The following is a 20,269-nucleotide window of genomic DNA, read 5'->3' on the forward strand; positions in this document are numbered from 1 at the left end:
TTTCTCAGCTGGCATTGATAAGAAATTTAAGCATGAAAACCAAATATTTTTCTTTGAAATAAAAGTTTTGTCGATATGGCTCGATATTCACCTATGATATTTTAAGATTGGAATCGTGTAAAAAGTAAGGATTTGTAATTACTTATTATTATTATTATTACTATTTTTTCATAATGTGAGAACTTAATGTCGTCATCTTTCGATGTGTACTGGATAATTTATCGGATTAACGCAATAATTTGCAAATCAAGAGAAAATTCTATACGACAGGCTTGAATACATCACGAACTCGCACACCGAGGAGCTATTTATTTATTTATTTATTGCAAACGTGACTGGTGTTCATACTTCTTTTGAAGATGTAATTGAGCAATGAAACAGTGGAGAATTTTCCAGATATGGTTAAAGAATTTTACTCATAGTAAAATGTAGTGATCCCATACAAATGGGATTTTCAGTAAAACTAATGACGTGGTTTTTTGACTCGATCGTATCCAAGTAATAAGGAAAAGAAGATGGTGGAGATATTGAGTAAATCTTGTCCGAAAATATTTCCGTGTATAAAAATTTGAGCTCATTCGGTGAATTTTTCGTTCCCAGCCTGTCAACTACGTTACGGACGCGCATTCAGCCATATGATGTATAAGTATTGCATGCTAGGCATAGTAGCACATATGTACATATTTTGTATACAGAGAGAGTTAGAGAGACAGGAAATACAGCTACTTCGTTCTCAAATAGAGGGGAGTACAGAGAGAGGAGAAATGGAGAGATGGGGGCAGTAGAATTCAGCTTCGCTCCGGCTCCTTTACATTTTGAGTTGTATTTAAAGAAAATCTCAGGTATATATGATTTCATCATTTTCAAGTATTTACCATTTGTAAATACAAGCTTGGTTTAGCAAATCTCTCACGCAATTGTATTTGTTCAATTTATATCACGGCCTGTTCAATGGTTTTAGGTAAATTCATAAAGAAAAATTCAAGTACTTTATAAGATGTTAATGGCTTTTTCGAAAGCTTTTTAAAAGATCTGGTGATTGTGGTACGAGATTGTTTGATAATGTATGCGGATCATGAGTATCTTGATTGCTTTAAATGAGTCCATTTAAAGTTTTAAACTTGGTCAATGGTATTGAATGATTATCTGTTCTGGTTTGAATTGTTGGTGTGCCTGCAATTTAACATGTCAGCTTGAACTTTGATACGCCTTTAACTATGGCTATTGAACTTTATTGCAGATCTGTTTGTATTAATTCTTCAGGTTTAAACGGCACATTCTTGATTTAATCTTGGAAATTAATGGCATCCAAGTCATTTAAGGCCAGCAGGTCGAATCTATCGACGTCATCTGACTTGCTCGATTCACAGAACGGCAAACCGCCATTGCCTCCACATGTTACTTTTGCTCGGAGAACCTCATCTGGTCGATATACTAGCTACTCAAGGGATGATCTTGATAGTGAACTTAGTAGCAGTGATTTTATTAATTACACGGTACACATGCCGCCAACACCAGACAACCAGCCTAGTAATCCTGCCTCACAGAAAATTGAAGAACAATATGTCTCTAGTTCACTCTTCACCGGTGGATATAACAGCATTACACGGGCTCATTTGATGGATAAGGTCATCGAAGCTGAACCAAACCATCCCCAAATGGATGGCTCGAAAGGCTCTTCCTGTGCAGTTAAAGGATGTGATGGCAAGGTGATGAGTGATGAAAGGGGAAACGATATTCTCCCATGTGAGTGTGATTTCAAGATATGCCGGGATTGTTACATAGATGCCCTCAAAATGGGAGAGGGGGTTTGCCCGGGTTGTAAGGAGCAGTATAAGACGACAGATTTGGATGAGGCTATGGATAACTGGCAAACATTACCACAACTGCCACCGCCAGTGTCGAAATTGGAGAGAAGGTTGTCGTTGATGAAATCAAGAAAGTCCGCACTCGTGAGGAGCCAGACGGCGGATTTTGATCATAACCGGTGGTTATTTGAAACCAAGGGAACATATGGATATGGAAATGCTTATTGGCCGAAGGAGGGAGGCCTTGACAATGAGAAGGATTGTGATATTGTCGAGCCTCTGAACAAACCATGGAGGCCTCTTACCCGTAAACTAAAGGTTCCAGCCGGCATCATCAGCCCATACCGGTACATCTTCTTGACCTATATTTTCCTTTAGAAGTAGGAAAATAATCTTGTTTGATGATGAGTTTTTGCTCTTCCATACACTAGTTATGCACAGAGCATGTGATTAACTGAACTTTTTGCTTCCCATAATTATGTACACTTGTGCAGCCTTCTAGTTGTTGTTCGAATGATCGTTCTTGGGCTTTTTCTGACATGGAGAATCCGCCATCCAAACAATGACGCAGTTTGGCTGTGGGGAATGTCAGTAGTTTGTGAGATATGGTTTGCTTTTTCTTGGATTCTTGACCAATTACCAAAGCTCTGTCCTATAAATCGAGCTACTGATCTTAACGTCCTGAAGGAAAAATTCGAAACACCGAGTCCCGGCAATCCAACTGGGAAGTCTGATCTTCCAGGCATAGATATCTTTATCTCTACTGCAGATCCAGAGAAAGAACCTCCTCTTGTCACTGCCAACACCATTTTGTCTGTACTGGCAGCTGATTATCCGGTTGAAAAGCTAGCATGCTATGCCTCTGATGATGGCGGGGCACTTTTGACCTTTGAGGCTATGGCGGAAGCTGCAAGTTTTGCAAATATATGGGTCCCATTTTGTCGAAAGCATAGCATTGAGCCTAGGAATCCAGAATCGTACTTCAATTTGAAGAAAGATCCTTACAAGAACAAGGTTCTTAAGGACTTTGTCAAAGAGCGGAGACGAGTAAAGCGTGAGTATGACGAGTTCAAGGTTCGAATAAATAGCCTGCCGGACTCTATTCGTCGTCGATCGGATGCCTATCATGCCAGAGAGGAGATTAAAGCCATGAAGGAACAGAGACAGAAGAAAGAAGACGAACCTTTAGATGCTGTCAAGATCAAGAAAGCTACGTGGATGGCGGATGGAACACACTGGCCTGGCACTTGGTTGAATGCTTCAGTTGATCACTCAAAGGGTGATCATGCCGGAATAATACAGGTAAATCTTCAACTTGGTTTTTTATAGAAGATACAATTAAACTGGTCATGCTCAAGTATCAAGAAGTGGATACAATACAACCCACTTCTCATTGTGCTGCAGGTGATGTTGAAGCCTCCCAGTGAAGACCCACTCAGTGGTTCAGCCGAAGATCGCGGTTTTATAGACCTAACTGATGTTGATATTCGTCTACCGTTGCTTGTTTATGTGTCTCGCGAAAAGCGTCCTGGCTATGATCACAATAAGAAAGCAGGTGCCATGAATGCTTTGGTCCGGGCTTCCGCAATCATGTCTAATGGTGCATTTATTCTTAATCTTGACTGTGACCACTATATTTATAACTCCCAAGCTATGAGGGAAGGAATGTGTTTCATGATGGACAGGGGTGGCGATCGTATCTGTTATGTTCAGTTTCCACAGAGATTCGAGGGTATTGACCCATCTGATCGGTATGCTAACAGAAATACTGTCTTTTTTGATGGCAACATGAGGGCTCTTGATGGGCTACAGGGTCCAGTTTATGTTGGAACTGGGTGTCTTTTCCGGCGGATTGCCCTCTATGGGTTTGACCCACCTCGGTCCAAAGAACACAGTGCAACCTTCTGCAGCTGTTGCTTCAGCCACCGAAAAAGGAAAAGGCATGCTGCAATTGCTAATACACCAGAGGAGAACAAGGCTCTGAGAATGGGCGATTCTGATGACGAAGAAATGATTAATCATTCTCTTGCTCCGAAAATGTTTGGTAACTCGATCTTATTAATTGATTCAATTCCTGTGGCGGAGTTCCAAGGTCGACCTCTTGCTGATCATCCAGCTGTCAAGAATGGACGACCATCTGGAGCTCTCACCATACCTCGAGATCTTCTTGATGCATCGACTGTTGCAGAAGCAATAAGTGTCATATCTTGCTGGTACGAGAATAAGACTGAATGGGGACAGCGTGTTGGATGGATTTATGGGTCTGTTACAGAAGATGTTGTCACTGGTTATCGGATGCACAACCGGGGATGGAAATCAGTTTACTGCGTCACAAAACGGGATGCCTTCCGTGGAACCGCTCCTATCAACCTCACAGATAGGCTCCATCAGGTTCTTCGTTGGGCAACGGGTTCAGTTGAGATATTCTTCTCCCGCAACAATGCCTTATTAGCAAGTTCAAGAATGAAGGTCCTTCAAAGAATCGCATACTTCAACGTTGGAATATATCCCTTCACCTCCATTTTCTTGATCGTTTACTGCTTTCTTCCAGCTCTGTCACTCTTCACTGGCCAGTTCATCGTCCAAACCTTGAACGTAACATTCTTAGCATACCTCCTGATCATCACTGTCACACTCTGTAGTCTTGCAGTACTAGAGGTCAAGTGGGCTGGAATCGAACTCGAAGAATGGTGGAGGAACGAGCAGTTTTGGCTGATCGGTGGGACTAGTGCCCACTTAGCTGCCGTGTTTCAAGGCCTCCTAAAAATAGTTGCAGGAGTCGAGATATCATTCACATTGACATCAAAATCAGGAGGCGATGATAGCGATGATGAGTTTACTGATCTTTATGTCGTAAAATGGACTTCGCTTATGATCCCTCCAATAGTGATCATAATGGTGAATCTGATAGCTGTAGCTGTTGGTATCAGCCGGACGATATACAGTGTAATACCGCAATGGAGCCGTTTACTTGGTGGGGTGTTCTTTAGCTTTTGGGTTTTGGCTCATCTATATCCCTTCGCAAAAGGGTTGATGGGAAGAAGAGGAAGGACTCCAACTATCGTTTTTGTTTGGTCAGGGCTCATTGCTATCATCATATCGCTTCTATGGGTGGCAATTAATCCGCCGGCTGGGGCAAACCAGATTGGGGGCTCATTTCAGTTTTCTTAACATATTAATCATTCATTCTGCAGTCTGAGTTCCAAGGAGATTGAGTAGACAAAAACATTGGGGGCTTTTCTTTTCTTTTGTCTGCTTAGGTAGAGCGGCTGCTGCATGTATTCATTTCATTTATTGGTTTTATTCTGTAAAGTTTCCATTAAAAAGAAAAAGAAAGAAATCATACATGTCAATTTCCGAAATTTACTAGATTTCAGACTACCACCCTCATGGATTTTAATTACCAAGATTCAATCCAATTATTATATGTAAAGGATTAGCCACACATGAAATTTTTTGAGAGGGGGCAAGAAAAGCTCATAGAGTAAACTGTCCTTTCACCGGTTCTGTTCACCCTGTACGTGCAGGCAGTGCCTGCACGGGCAACGTGGAGTGATCCGAGCCCCACCTCCATGTAAAAAAAAAAAAAAATTGACTCGGAAAAATCCGAGCCGTTGGATCAACCCTTGCGGACAGTGCCCGTAGGGGTAGGATCGAATGAACCCCTTTCACCATATCCTCCTTTCGTTTGCTTTTCAGATTAAGATCTTTTAGTAAGAGCTATCATTTCAATGTTTTCTGCTGCCGTATAACTAACACATGTAAAAAAAAGTAATATAAGTGATTCTGGTCATTTTTGTGTATATCATTAAATAGTTGACATTGGATACCAATTACAGCTTTGGTCATTTCAACTACAGAAATATTTCGTCTTTTACTCAATAATATTTAACTGTTCTTGTTATACAGTAAATAAATAAATGACGGGAATATGGCATGCAATGAGGATGCAACAACCAAGAGAGCTTCAAAATCTAACAAAGTTCATGAAATGTTAACCAAGAAAAATATAGCTAATGTGAAAATGTGAAACAAACATATATCGTAACAACATAACATATCAATGCCGATTGTTTAAACGTACATCAGAAATCGAATTATACTTGAAAAACTCACAGTTGAGGGAACAACCGTCATATACCAGGAAACGAGCCACCCAACGACTCCTCATAAATCCATACTGCTTCAAGTCTTTGAATAATTGAAGCCACAGGCCATTGAAAACTTTAATTCCATGCTACGAGTCAGCGGTTGGAGTAGGATTAGCGACTTCTGATGATCTGACAGTTTCTTCTTCAATGCTTTCCATGTCTATCGTCATATCTTCATGAACCTCAGCTTCCTCTACCTCGGTCATTATTTCATCTTTGTCTTCTTCAGCGGGTTTGACACCATTTTCTGCTGAATTTGTCTGAGGCAGGGTCCTTCCACATTCTTCATGAGCTCCATTTGAACTTTGTTCGGTCGAAGGAGGATTACCATCAGTAGAGATTGTCAACATAGATGTGACCAACAAATTCTGTTGAAATAAAAAACAGAAAACCTGAATTTTTAACAAAACTAGCATCATGGTGTAGGTATATCAGGAGTAAACCAAAATTTGGCCATACAATACTGATGATGCATTTTCTTTATTGCTCATCAATAGTGGCAGGAAGCAAATCGTAAAGGTAAACCATAAATAGAATCATATCATGACATGGGAGTGTAAAACAATGCCAAGTGGGGTGAAAGAAATCCACAAAAAAATGTAGGATTTGTCCAGCTAAACTGAAGCTCGGGCGTTAAAAAAAAGACTCCATTTGATTTCACATAAGATGGGGAAAAAGGAAATGAGCGGGATTCAAATTTTGTTTCTGAATTTAGGGTGTTTGGTTTTAGGAAAGTAAAGGTGGTCCAACGCAGTCAGTTGTAGGAGTTCCACAATTGTTGGTAGCATTAGAATTTTACGCGAGTTCGTGGCCATCTTTTAGGGAACATGATACGTCAAAAACACAGTGAAAATGGAAATAAGTTTTTCATGAAAAAATTTCTGGAAAATATTTATTTCCTCATTTTTCTTTTATCCGATTGCCAAGGAACCAAATGGAACCAAACTCTCTATTGTCTTCTGTACGAATGAGAATATAGGAAAATCAACCTTTTGAACTAACGACAACTTCGAAGAACATCAAACACCAAGCGATTTGGCTTTTTTGTGCATAAAGATTAAATAACACGCATCAAGTCTCAGGGAATTAAACAATAGAAGAGCTGCTTCAGTATAAAGTTTAACCACCAGAAGAGATTCATATCACTTTTCGAATTCAACTGGTGTCATTTTTATTGGTGGCTGCGGCCATGGTGTCAGTAAAAGTTAATGAAATACCTTTTCTAGAGCCAATGTGAGCTTTGCGAGCCTGGGATATATACTTCTTGCAGACAATAGGATCTGTTTAATCAGGATTACAACTACGTTACAGATGCATAGATTAGAAAATATAATTGAAAGAAGGTAAAACAATGAGACCTTGATCCAGGGCCAGAAAAAAGCTACGACAAGGAAAACAACCGAAACTTCCAGGGAAAAAAAACTAGTAATGAAGTCATCGACAAGCTCACCTCACAAAGCCTTTGCAAAGTAAATGGAGGACCTTCATCAAAGCTACCAAGAGCTGCACAGGATGACACAATAGGTGAGCTCGACGCTGGTATTAATATCCTAAATCAACTCGAGAAAGATCTATTATTCAAACTGTTAAGTGAGCATCGACTCAGAAAACAACTTTTCAGACCCAATTAGAAATTAAGGATGTCTCATGTTGCCAATCATGAATCTTGGCTCATGTTAGAGTAGTAGCCCTGGAATTTTTTTCCTCGCCCATAAATATACATATACCGCTTACTTCAACGTCATGCAAAATAAATAACAAGAAAATTTGGCCTCTCATTCTTAGAAGATTTAGGATGTCTCAAATCGCTAATCTTGAATCTTGGCTCATATGAGTAATAGATCCTGATATTTTCTCACCCATAAATATACACATACCACTTACTTCAACATCATGCAGCAATAAATAACAATAAATTTTGGCCTTTCACCCTTTCAGTGAAGATAGAGAAAAAATTAAAGAGACCGAATAGAGAATAAAAAGGCAAACACAGAGTTGCTTAGAGTGCATATTACACCAAGCGTTGTCGCTTAGTAGTATTTGGGGCAAAGGCAATGGATGACTCAGACCCGACATCATATCACAATAAATAAATAAAATAAAGAAGGTGCGCCACCGGGAAGTACCATCGTCCAACCTTTTCACCAACACCTGGAAGGTTTCTCCTAATAAGGAAAACTGTTGATCTATAGTCATCTTTGCCTCTGGATATTCTGACAGGATCTTCAAATGAAAATTAAAAGAATTATTGTCAATATTTAAAAAATGGATATTTTGGTCACAGAAAAATCATATCAAACCAGCAAGTAGAGCAAAATATGTATTTTAACCCCAGTCATGGAGATTGAAGGTCTACTCAGATATAATAAATGAAACATAAAATGTAGTAACACACTATTGACAACCTGTCATATCTCCCAATACCTGTTTAAGATAGTAAGATAGAATATTCTTTAACTTTTTCCAATCTTGCCTGAGATGAAACAATAGAATGACAATTAATCCGTAATAAATTCAAATATTTGGAACAGATTCCTCTACAGCAATACAAATAACATGTATATAACTTATGAAGTGGATCAGAATTCCTGGTTGTGTTATAGGTAGCAATTATAGAAATGCTCAGGGGTCATAGTTGTTCATAAATATTTTTTTAATAAATATTCACTTAGTTTTGGAGTTCTATAGTTAAAAAGTTTGTGTCAAAATTAATGCTAGAATTCTTTATATTTGGTTCCACTGGAAATACTCAAATGCTAAAGAAAATAATGAATATCATGCACCGATGACTAATAATTAATCAAAATTTGCGACAACAATACACGATTATTTCTCAGCAACAGTAAAATGCAAAAGAAATGTAGGATCCCGTCTCTATAATAAGATTTATTAATATTACAAACATACAAACAAACATATTACGAGTCTAAGACATGAAACGCAAATCTAGGAAGGAACACTTCGATAACCGAAAAGCATACCAAAACCTCCCAGTGGATGCACTTGTTTCTAATGCACATCTTACTTCTTCCGCCGAAAATCGAAGGGATTCTATGCCTCTGTTATCTCAAATCACAAGGAATTAAACACAAGAATAGATAAATACTTGAAAAACAGAACTTCAATAGGGAAACTAAAACTATTACACGTGATTCGACAAGTCGGAGACAGAACGGTCGCAATTCTGTTCCGCGTCATGGTCGGCTGTAACAGCCAAGTTCTCAGGGTTCTCATTTGCAGCCACCTCCATTTACAACACCTCTATCTGCAGAATGCGTTCATTCACTTATAATCAATCATCAAACGACAAAAAGTAAATCAAAAAAACAATTTATTCGAATTGTTTACAGCTCCCGATTTAATCGAAACTCGTATCGAAACAGGCATTGAAAACCCTAGATTAACAGGCAAATAATCACAAAATCCAACTGAAATAGTAAACTCACCAGAGAGAAGAAAAATTCTGGGAATAGAACTTCGAATCCAACGGTAAATGAGAGAGAGCGAGCGACTCTTCGTAAACAGTAGAATTAGAGAATTAGTCCTTAACTCACAACAGTGGGAGAAAACTGTTTTGGCAACTTGGAGTATGTTTATACTTGGCATTCGATTTCACTTTTTCAGCCAATTGATTCTGATATATATATATATATATATTCAACTTTTCATCCTATCAATTATTATTGAATATACCATTTAAATAAAAATTTGATGACTAATATCTCAATATATAGTATTCATTTTCGTATTTATCAATGAGATATTAGTTAATTATTTTATACACGCATCGCGTGTATAAAATTTTTATCATTATCGATGGATTAAAATGAAATTTGACCAATTATGGAGAGACTCAATTGATATCTGAATTGTTGAAATAAAATAAAAATGTGTCTTGAAATTAAAACAAAAGTAGGTGGTTACTATCATATATATGAAAATGAAATCTTTTATAATATTTTTGTAGGACGGATCTCTTTATAAAATCACAAATAATAGAGTATTATAAGCCACAAATTCACAATCTATTAGCAATAAAATTTGTATTCCGTTTTATAAATAAATTTTATACTTGAAATAAACGTGAGTAGTACAAATTAGAATTAAATAACATAGATTATATTTTTTTTATTGACGTCACGTATGAATATGGATAAATACTTATTAGGTATAATCTTACGTAATTAATACTCTAATGTTACGTTTATTTGAAATTATTAATTGGATTTAGCGTATTTTCAGTGGTTTATTTGAGTAATGCTAAATAACCGTTGGTTCTTATAAATGGAAAGAAAATGTTGGATATAGAACGATCGAATATATGGTGCTTGAGTTGTTGTACGGTTTAAAATATTTGAGTTGCACAATTTATCACTAGCTATAGCTTTGGTATAGCGATAATCGCTCGCTCCTACAGAAAATAGAAAAATCCTGGAGTAGGTCTCTTCTGAGACGGTATCACGAATCTTTATCTATGAGACGGGTCAACCCTACAAATATTCACAATAACAAGTAAATATTTTTAGCATAAAAAGTAATAATTTTTCATGGATAACCCAAATAAGAGATCTGTCTCACAAAATACGATCTGTGAGACCATCTCACACAAATTTTTGCCAAAATCTTGATATGGTATTCATTTACAATCTTTTGATGTGTATAAATGAAAAGAAAATGACAAAATTGTGATTATTCATTTTAGAATCAATCTAATCAATTCATTCTAATTTTGATATGTATTCACCACATACTTATATGAGTATAATAATACGACACTCACTTATTAGATGTATAATTTTTTATATTTCATCATATTTAATATGATAGTATCGGGTATCGCGCACACAAGAGACTTCACAACCCTAGCCCAGATAACGTAACTTTGAAAACAGCCCACGGCCCAACCTCATCCGAGCACATTTACTTTTACCAAGATACCCAAAACAGCCCATGGCCCAACCTGCACATTTACTTTTGCCGAGATACCCCGAAATTAACAACGAATCTGCAGAGCTGTACGGGGTAATTTTGTCAAACGATATATCAACGGCTTTCTTCTCAATATAGCCGTTACAATTCTCTTTCCTAAACAAAAAAAATTTTGCGGACTTCGCAAGCTGCTAGCAAACCCTAATTCGCAAAATTTAATTGTATATAAACCCCTCCGCTTCTTGTACTAGACTACCAATCAGTCAATCGCTTTACAATCTCTTTTGCTCGATCTAATCGAATTATTGGGGGGACGGCGCTTTGGCCACCGCACTCTCTTTTAACGATCTCTATCTCCTGATTACTGGGTTTCTTTTAATTGTTTGTTTAATTCAAATTTTAGGTTGAAATTTGATTTAGCTATTTGTTTCAGTTTTTCTTTTCTCGTGAAAATTTTGTTTGCAGCGTGTTTGGTTTCTTGATTTCTGTGGATATCACGCAAATTCTCACACACTCGCACAAAGCACACCTCGATCTGTATTTCTGTTTCTGTGCTATATTTTCCTGCCTGTTGTGTTGTTTTTCCATAGTGATGGATGCAGGTATGATCAACTCTTCGGCATCATCGAACAAGACTCAATCGAGATACCCGCTTCAAGAACAGCTTCTACAAAAAAGAAACTCGAGGGAAAACGTATGTAACTGTTGCTTTGCCTATATTTCTCGTTATTCTTACCAGACGGATATACTTTTATCTGTCGTGAATGTTTAGGCGCATCTACTGCTTTAAAATGTTTTTTATATTTGGTCAGATTATAGATTAATAAGCCCGCCTTTTTATTGACAAGAGTTGACGGAATTGATTATGCAAATCCTGAGTTTTGGAAAGTCATTATTTGGGTGCAATACCTGCCAACGGATGGAGTTATTAATTAAACAATGTTGGTTTTTTATTTTCTTTGAGGAATGTATCAGCTTAGGGTTCTTAAATTGTCTGGTTGATCCTCCAATGTGTGTAGACTAGCATTTTTCTGAGATTATTTGTGCTATATGTATGTATCGTAGTTTCCAGAGAGAAAACCGTTTGTGCATCTCATTAACTGAATACATGTTTTGCAACAGTTGGATCGATTCATACCTAATAGATCAGCAATGGATTTCGATTATGCACATTTCATGCTTACAGAAGGAAGGAAAGGTAAGGAAAATCCATCCGTTAGCTCTTCTCCGTCCAGGGAGGCCTACAGGAAGCATCTTGCAGAAACATTCAACATGAACAGGACAAGGATATTGGCATTTAAGAACAAACCGCCAACACCGGTGGAGGCTATTCCAAACGAGTTTTCATCGACTGCTCACCAAGCCAAACCTGCCAAACCCCGCCGACACATACCCCAGGTTGGTTGGTTTTTTCTTCTAGTGTTCTTGTATTACATAGGAGCTTCTAACTTACCGCCCTCACCGGGTCTTGATGCAGACTTCTGAGAGGACATTAGATGCCCCTGATCTTGTGGATGATTACTATTTGAATTTGTTGGATTGGGGAAGTTCCAATGTTCTTTCTATTGCTCTTGGAAGCACTGTATATTTGTGGGATGCCTCTGATGGAAACACATCAGAACTTGTCACCATAGATGGAGAAAGTGGCCCAGTTACCAGTGTCAAATGGGCTCCTGATGGAAGGCATATTGCTGTTGGTCTGAATAACTCCGAAGTTCAGCTTTGGGATTCCACAGCTAACAGACTTGTAAGCGCCTTTTATGATTCATATCTCTTGGTTGACATTTCTTCATGTTTCTTTTGATTCACCAGTCAAACAATATTCATTATCTGATACTGATCCTGCAGCTAAGAACATTAAAAGGAGGCCATGGATCACGAGTTGGTGCTTTGGACTGGAACAATCACATTTTAACCACTGGAGGAATGGATGGACAGATCATTAACAATGACGTCAGAGTGCGCTCACACATAGTTGAAACTTATAGAGGGCATCATCAAGAAGTTTGTGGTCTTAAATGGTCAGCCTCTGGGCAGCAGTTGGCCAGTGGTGGAAACGATAATCTCCTGCACATATGGGACAGGTCCGTGGCTTCATCAAATGCTCCAACGCAGTGGCTGCACAGGCTGGAGGAGCATACTGCTGCTGTAAAAGCACTCGCATGGTGTCCTTTCCAAGGGAATTTATTGGCCACTGGCGGAGGTGGAGGTGACAGGTGCATAAAGTTCTGGAACACTCACACTGGCGCTTGCTTGAACTCCGTAGACACAGGTTCACAAGTATGTGCTCTTCTGTGGAACAAGAATGAGCGAGAGTTGCTTAGTTCACATGGTTTCACTCAAAATCAGCTCACTCTCTGGAAATACCCTTCCATGGTGAAGATAACAGAGCTCACTGGTCATACATCTAGAGTTCTCTTCATGTCCCAGGTAGTTAAACTGATCTTGATTAGGTACTTGAATACTTATTTTCTTGATAAAACCTTGTTTGTATTCACTATATTCTATGTGTGATGCAGAGTCCGGATGGCTGCACAGTGGCGTCTGCAGCAGGTGATGAAACTCTTAGGTTTTGGAATGTTTTTGGGACACCTGAAGTGTTGAGTAAGCCGGCACCCAAGACAAATGTAGAGCCATTTGCACACTTGAACCGCATTAGATGATGGATGATTCAGTTGGTAATTGGCGTGACTGCCGCTGTAATTGAACTGAATTACTTACTTTTTTTTTTAATGTAAATTTGTAGGAGTATTATAATTCCTAAATTTTGTAGGCATGGCAAGTCACACTCCTTCGTGACAAATATAGAGATAATAAACTTGTATCAAGTTAGTTTTAAAGTCGTGAAAATGTCACAATAATGTAATTATTAAATAACAATGTTTGACTTGACACAACATGTAGTTATTACCTCCCATTCTCACCAATTTCGTGGGTTCATCGTTTACTCGGGTGGAAGTGGAAAATGTTGACGTTATTATAATATTTTCTTGGCAAATCTTGTAGGAATATTCTTCCTGGAAAGCATTTACTATATTATATGATTATTTTATATATAATTTTCACATAATAACAACTTACTTTATCAAATAACAACTATGTTATACACAACATTGAAGATATTATTAATTATCAAGAACATAAAAAGTCAAATTTCAACCGTCTACGCATACACCCGCTAACGACTCCGTTAATCTGACGGCGGTTGGTATTCCGTAGGAGCATACAAAAGAAACCCATCGTAATCCTCGTCATCTCTCAGTCAAACCCCTTCTCTCTCTCTCTCTCTCTCTCCCCAGAACTCCCAGAGAATTTTTGATTGTATGGCATCTAATTTGCAGAGCCGAGGATTGGCGAGCTTCGGTAAACAATTTGTCAGCCGGGTCCGTTCCCGAGATTCCACCGTAATCAGGTTTGCTTCTGTCTGTGAATGTATGTAGCTACTGTGGTGTTAGTTCTATCTGTAGCTGCTTTTATATAGACTGTATTGTTTAACATGAATGTTGATTACTTTTGGGGACTGGATGTGTTACTGACCGGACGGACGTTAGCCTTTTTGCTTTGTTTATCGGTGATCGGAATTTCATTTCGTTATTTGGAGTTTGTTTCGATTTTTTATCCCTTTTCGAGATTGAAGGCCTTAGATTGTTATGTTTTCAAGGATCTGTACGACCGGATCACTTGATCTTGCGCTCGACCAAGCCTTATCTTCTCACAATTTCATGTGTATACTTTGTTGGATGGGTTTTTATTTTATTTTATTAAATTTTAATAATTTTTTTCAAGATATTGTAACTGCTGTATATCAGTTAAAATATAAATGGATTTAAAGAAGATGCTTCTTGGTTAATCGATTAGATAGGTGGTTTGTTTTTATATAACGTGACAAGTTTAGAGTACGTTGCTTGCACGGATTCGAGAAAATGTTGATAAGGTGCTATCAGGGATAGGATGAGACTTGAGAGGATAAAAGATGGGGACATTGTGCATTAGCTGAAACATGTGGAGTGTGGACCTCTCGTCCTCTCCACATCAAGGAAATGGATTTTTATGGTTCATCTGATTCACAAAGGTTATTTTCTCGGATATTTAGACATACATGTTTGGTAAGTTGGTGAACTAAGATAAATTTGTCCGATTAAAAAATAATTTTTTTTGCGGTGAACATGGTTTTTGTATTTATGTTTGGCTTGAGTAATTTGATAAAGTTTGGTTGTTAGGCAGTCTATTTTTGGGTTCAGAACTGTTTTTGTCCCATTCTTGAAACACCCCATCTTCATGTCATAACCAGTTCACCTACCTTTCATACGCACGTCTGCTACTCAACCACTTACCTTTTAAATCACACACAAAAAACATACTTCGTAATGTGGAAAGTATGTGATGCATGTTGAATATGGACAATCTTATTTTTTATTAGTACCCTGTGCTATACTAAGAAACGAACTAAATTCGGCTTACCCTGTTTTATTAACACTATCATATGAAGCTCAATTCTCATTTCTTCAGCGTCTTCCATGTATTGTAATATGTGTTGAATTGATCTCATTAATGATAACCTAGGAGAGGTGTGCACGTTTCAACCTACGACAAGAACCCAGACGAGGATCAGGCTCTCTCTTCTTTGGTTCCAGACAACGTCATCCCACCACAAACTCAACAATATTGGGCTCCTCACCCTAAGACTGGGGTTTTCGGCCCTGCAAAAGATGGACCAGCCTTGGCAGATGAGGATGGTGGTTCAAATGGCAGCGCGTATTCGGTGCTGGAGCAAAAGGCCTTCTTCCGTCCTCTCGAGGACTTGGACAAGCCACACCACCCTTGACACCGATGGAAGAAGTACCATTCCACCCGGCCTAATAAGTATTTGCACGTGTGTTAATTTTGTACCGTACAACTCTAACGCTATGTACAAAGAATTTAGTAGCATAATATCAACTCGTTTCACCATTTGAATATGTAATACGGGAGTGGGAAAGTTCAACACTTTCCAAGCCATTTAATGGGCTTAAAAATGGTTTTCCCCCTCCCATAGTTAGATGTAATTACAAAAACTTTTGCGTGAGTCTATTTTGTGATATGAATCTTCTATTTGAGTCACTCATAAAAATATATTATTTTTTATGTCAAAAATATTATTTATTATTATAAATATATGCAGATTTGATTCATTCACATATCCGTCTCACGAGAGACCTAAATATTGTTATTATTATTAAAGAATTTCTCAGAAAGTTTTCTCGGGCTTGGCTTTCTCATATATATAGTGTTCGCAAATATTTAAAAAAAAATAATCATGAATGTTTCTTTTATAAAATTGCACAACTTTATAAAGTAAAATTTATAATCACTTTTTATCAAGCATTTATTAATGCTACTTAAATAAACACAACTACTACATAAGATGTTTGCGTCGAAACTTGAGCCATTTTATATTCTTGATCTGAATTGAGATGATATTGTTTGTAACGTCCAATTAACATAAGATGTCTGCATCAAAACTTGCGCCATTTTATATTCTTGATTTAAATAGAGATGATATTGTTCGTAACGTCCATTCCGATTAGAGCAAAGAAAGGGTTTTGAAAAAAGACTGTGTTCGACCATACTCATACGAGTAATATCCCAAATCATTGACGAGTTGATAGTATCAACTCCATGCAAACGAGTATGGTGGGTAGGACCGAACGAATCTAAAAAAATATCATTTTATATAATGTTTGACACAATTGTAATATGTTAATTTGCCATGTGTTAATAAATACTAGTATATCGATACACATGTTGTGTACTTGTACAATATTTTTATAATTCATTTGATTTATATTTAAATGAGAATCAAAATGTAATTATAAGAAATAACGAAGAATTACACTAAAATTTTGTTAGAAAACAATGTTGGTGAATTTGTCCATGTACATATTTTGGTGTTCTTGGCTGTCTCTATCATTTTCTCGACTTTAATAAAATAGAATAGACGAGCTGGGTGGGATGAAGATATTGGGGAACCCACATCAGTTAATTACGAAAACCAAGGAGGCTGCAAACGGAAAGACACTATATGAAGTCAATAAATTCAATGACCAATAAATTGAACACTCTGCATCATATGCTAGCATAATGCCCTGTGCCCTGTTCACCTCATTAACCATGCCTTCGTTCAAGAACCAACAACGCAGAATTCAGTATTTCTCTGGCTTGTCTATCTGGTGAGCAACCTGATGATTCCATTTCACTATATATCTTAGGAACCTGAAATGCCAACAAAGAAACACTTTCTTTAAAGCTCCAGTAAACCCATTACAGCTTCTATGAAACCAACAACCTATCTTTGCTCTCTGCCTGGAGTTTAAGAAGAACCAAACCAAATCGCGTGATGAAAAAAACTTAACTTTTGACTAAACAAACTCCGATGAAAAAACTTAACTTTTGACTAAACAAACTCCATTTTCCTTTCACCAGACTCAATCATACAACATAATGAATCTACCTCCAAGTGCCACAGGCTTGTAATTAAAGCTCGAACTCATTTCTTTGAGCTGTGCCAGGAGACATAATAAACTGTCTGATATATCATAAAATTGTCGGGGGAGGAGGGGTACAATTCATGACAAAATGTGCAAATATTGAGAATGGGTAAGAAAATTGGTCAGAAGAGGAATATTGATAGTGGCATATAGGTGACACCAGTTCTGTGCTTATGGAGTGAGTGTTATATGATGTCTGCCAAAGGCATCCTCAATTGAACTCGCCTCATTCCATGTCACAATAATTCTAGCTGATAAAAGCAGGATGAGTCTGGAACCAAGGTAGCATAAGGAACACAAATTATACATGCAAATCCAATCATGGAAATCTGACTGATGTAATAGAGCTGCTCCTACTCATTCATAGTGGCTTACAAAATCAATAGCTATAGACATGCACAAGCTCGCGACTATGACAAATGGCATGATCAATGACTCTTAGTTTCAGACAGATATCAAAAACCTGATCAAACTTCCTGGCCCTCAGAAATGCCTTCATAAGTGTACAATAGGTAACTACATCTGGACTGATGCCCTGCACAAAAATTAGCTTGTTGACTAAAAAAATGCTTGTACAGTGTTACGGGAAAAATTACGTCACTGAACTTTGTCTTACACTCTCTCTAATGTAGAGATAGACTGATTGTGCTTCCATTTGTCGTCCAGCAATAGCAAAAGCATTAATCAAGACATTCAGCATTATTAGGTTTGGTTCCATTCCCTCAGCTTCCATCAGCTGCAGAACTTTAACCGTTTGCTCACAGAATCCCTGTATTTAAGGGAATAGATGGTAAGACGAGCTAACATCTTAATATTTCGAATAGCTAAGCTGAATTTTATCCATCCTGACTATACTCGAGTCACTTGACTTATGGGTCCATTCAAGAATACTTCTGATTCCTTGTGTATTTTGTTCTTTGAAATTAAAACCACTCAATGTTATGACCATATAAAAGTTGGTGAACATTGGTGATATACAAATAAATGAATAGGAAAGAATTGGAGCAAAGCAACCAATCAAACGGATGAAGAATAAAGACGTAGCCTAAAGTAAATGTATTGTTTTCAAATGGTGAGACACCTAAACATATGAACCGGTGACAAATAGATCGCAGATAGACAGACGCACTCAGTTTGCAGGTCATGGAGGGATATAATAATACAAACTAAAAGAAGATATACAACCTGCTGCGCATAAGCATTTGCCAAAACACAAAATATGCTCGGTGATAGTTGAACACCTTCCAATTTCAGAGCATTTATACACCCCTCGACATTTTGAAACTTCCCATACTGCCCATAAATATCAACCATAATAGCATAAATGGCACCACTCCTTTGATGTCCTCTGCCTCTCATATCCTCGAAAATATTTCTTACATCATCCCACTTCCCCTGCTCCCCTAAGCGAGAGATTATAATAATAAATATCTTTGGATCGGGATACATCCCTTGCTCATGCATCTGATGAAGCAAATCGAGGGCACTGGATAGATCCCCAAATTTGCAATGCCACCTTATCAACGAATTCCATGTTATGATATCTGGTTTTATATGTTCTTGTCGCATTTTCTCAAAAACTTCCAAAGCTTCTCCTAATTCACCGTACTTCCCAAAAGTATCAATTACACTATTGTATATTCTTCTATCCAACACCATTCCCATTGCTTGTATGTCTACCAAAATCCCCATTGCTTTCTTCCACATCCCATTATCCCTATAAAGTCCGATAATCTTGCTATACACAAACGAATTGGGATGATATCCCTTTCTCTTCATCTCAGCTATCAGTAGCCAAGTATCACTGAGACGCCCTGCATTAACGTGATAGTCAATAAGAATTTCGAAGGTTTTTCGGTTTCTTTCCAAACCCATATCATCCATAGCAATTAAAACCTTATCAGCCAGCTTTAAGAGGCCTTTCCTCAAACAACTCGAGAGCAAAGCGTTGAACAACCTCACTCTTGGTCTGCACCCAGAGAAAGTCATTTCTTGGAAAATGATATCAGCTTCTAAAGTTCTCCCAATACTTCCGAGGGCAGTTATCAAGAAGCTGTAAGCCGCAGAATTGGGGCGAAACCCGATGGCCTCCATTTGAGATAGCAATGTCATGGCGTCGTCTACCTCCCCTTCTTGGCACATGAGGCAAATTGTATCGTTATATATATCGCAAGAAAGCTCCTGCCCATCACCAAGCGAACTGAGGGGGTGCTCAGAACTCGTACTCAGAGAAGAGCAAATTGACTTCGGAAAACATTTTCGCACATGGTGTTGAGGAATTAGATACGAAATTAGAGCAATGGTGTTTGATAGCTTTCTGTGGGAGTTGGAAGGAAAGGAAAAACCGAGGTAAGAATTATGAAAAACTAGAAGCAGCATGTTAATGGTTCTACGCTGGCAGATGTAAATCTGTTTGGATCAAAGGGAAGCAGTTCTTGGTCCTGTCCGAGGGCGACAAGATTTCCATCACTCTTCCCATGTATCACGACGCAGTTCCGGAGTACCAATTACTGTGACCGTAATTGAGTGTGTTATGTATTACTTATTTTTATAACCCGAAAATTAAAACAAATATTTATTCATTAGAACATGACATATCACAAAACTCATGTAAAATGATTTACAGATCAAGTTTATAAAAAAAAAAAAAAAATAGGTTTTTTGTGAGACACATGTCAATCTTGTCGATATTCATAATAAAAAGTAATACTTTTTAATATAAAAAATAATATTTTTTAATGAATGACCCAAATAAAAGATCATCTCACAAAATACGATCCATTAAACCGTCTCACACAAGTGTTTATCATAAAAAAAAATATTTTATTTATATCAACCATAAAAAAATATTACT

At 37.7% G+C, this 20,269-nt stretch overlaps 5 protein-coding genes across 8 annotated transcripts; 3 read left to right on the plus strand and 2 right to left on the minus strand.

Moving 5' to 3' along the window:
* Positions 1–677: 677 nt before the first annotated feature.
* On the plus strand, positions 678–5,170 carry LOC140804603 (cellulose synthase-like protein D3). 2 transcript variants are annotated; one of them, XM_073160668.1, is made up of 4 exons: positions 678–842; positions 1,241–2,155; positions 2,303–3,110; positions 3,213–5,170. In XM_073160668.1, the coding sequence occupies exons 2-4, from the start codon at positions 1,302–1,304 to the stop codon at positions 4,977–4,979; spliced, it is 3,429 nt and encodes a 1,142-aa protein (XP_073016769.1). In that variant the 5' UTR covers positions 678–842; positions 1,241–1,301; the 3' UTR covers positions 4,980–5,170. The 2 variants fall into 2 exon arrangements, with proteins under 2 accessions (XP_073016769.1, XP_073016770.1); XM_073160669.1 differs by having other exon boundaries at positions 1,264–2,155.
* A 609-nt stretch (positions 5,171–5,779) lies between these two features.
* On the minus strand, positions 5,780–9,582 carry LOC140804918 (uncharacterized). The gene is made up of 8 exons (XM_073161074.1): positions 9,406–9,582; positions 9,106–9,224; positions 8,941–9,018; positions 8,384–8,432; positions 8,086–8,182; positions 7,410–7,462; positions 7,177–7,239; positions 5,780–6,327 (listed from the first exon to the last, which is right to left on the minus strand). Exons 2-8 carry the CDS (start codon positions 9,207–9,209, stop codon positions 6,046–6,048), a joined length of 726 nt encoding a protein of 241 aa, XP_073017175.1. The 5' UTR covers positions 9,210–9,224; positions 9,406–9,582; the 3' UTR covers positions 5,780–6,045.
* Positions 9,583–11,069: 1,487 nt separating this feature from the next.
* On the plus strand, positions 11,070–13,762 carry LOC140804985 (cell division cycle 20.2, cofactor of APC complex-like). The gene is made up of 5 exons (XM_073161163.1): positions 11,070–11,582; positions 12,011–12,286; positions 12,366–12,635; positions 12,737–13,318; positions 13,408–13,762. Exons 1-5 carry the CDS (start codon positions 11,481–11,483, stop codon positions 13,549–13,551), a joined length of 1,374 nt encoding a protein of 457 aa, XP_073017264.1. The 5' UTR covers positions 11,070–11,480; the 3' UTR covers positions 13,552–13,762.
* A 344-nt stretch (positions 13,763–14,106) lies between these two features.
* Positions 14,107–15,988, plus strand: LOC140805062 (late embryogenesis abundant protein At5g17165-like). Its single transcript, XM_073161247.1, has 2 exons — positions 14,107–14,300; positions 15,452–15,988. The coding sequence occupies exons 1-2, from the start codon at positions 14,212–14,214 to the stop codon at positions 15,711–15,713; spliced, it is 351 nt and encodes a 116-aa protein (XP_073017348.1). The 5' UTR covers positions 14,107–14,211; the 3' UTR covers positions 15,714–15,988.
* A 746-nt stretch (positions 15,989–16,734) lies between these two features.
* LOC140804849 (uncharacterized) lies at positions 16,735–19,936 on the minus strand. 3 transcript variants are annotated; one of them, XR_012112215.1, is made up of 4 exons: positions 18,601–19,936; positions 18,032–18,184; positions 17,332–17,950; positions 16,735–17,295 (listed from the first exon to the last, which is right to left on the minus strand). XR_012112215.1 is itself a non-coding variant. In XM_073161001.1 (4 exons), the coding sequence occupies exons 1-4, from the start codon at positions 19,792–19,794 to the stop codon at positions 17,033–17,035; spliced, it is 1,527 nt and encodes a 508-aa protein (XP_073017102.1). In that variant the 5' UTR covers positions 19,795–19,936; the 3' UTR covers positions 16,735–17,032. The 3 variants fall into 3 exon arrangements, 1 of the variants encoding a protein (XP_073017102.1); XR_012112216.1 differs by having other exon boundaries at positions 16,735–17,274; positions 17,311–17,950; XM_073161001.1 differs by having other exon boundaries at positions 16,735–17,140; positions 17,879–17,950.
* Positions 19,937–20,269: the final 333 nt, after the last annotated feature.

Source organism: Primulina eburnea, chromosome 11 (assembly GCF_022965805.1).
Source record: "Primulina eburnea isolate SZY01 chromosome 11, ASM2296580v1, whole genome shotgun sequence".
NCBI classification, from domain to species: Eukaryota; Viridiplantae; Streptophyta; class Magnoliopsida; order Lamiales; family Gesneriaceae; genus Primulina; species Primulina eburnea.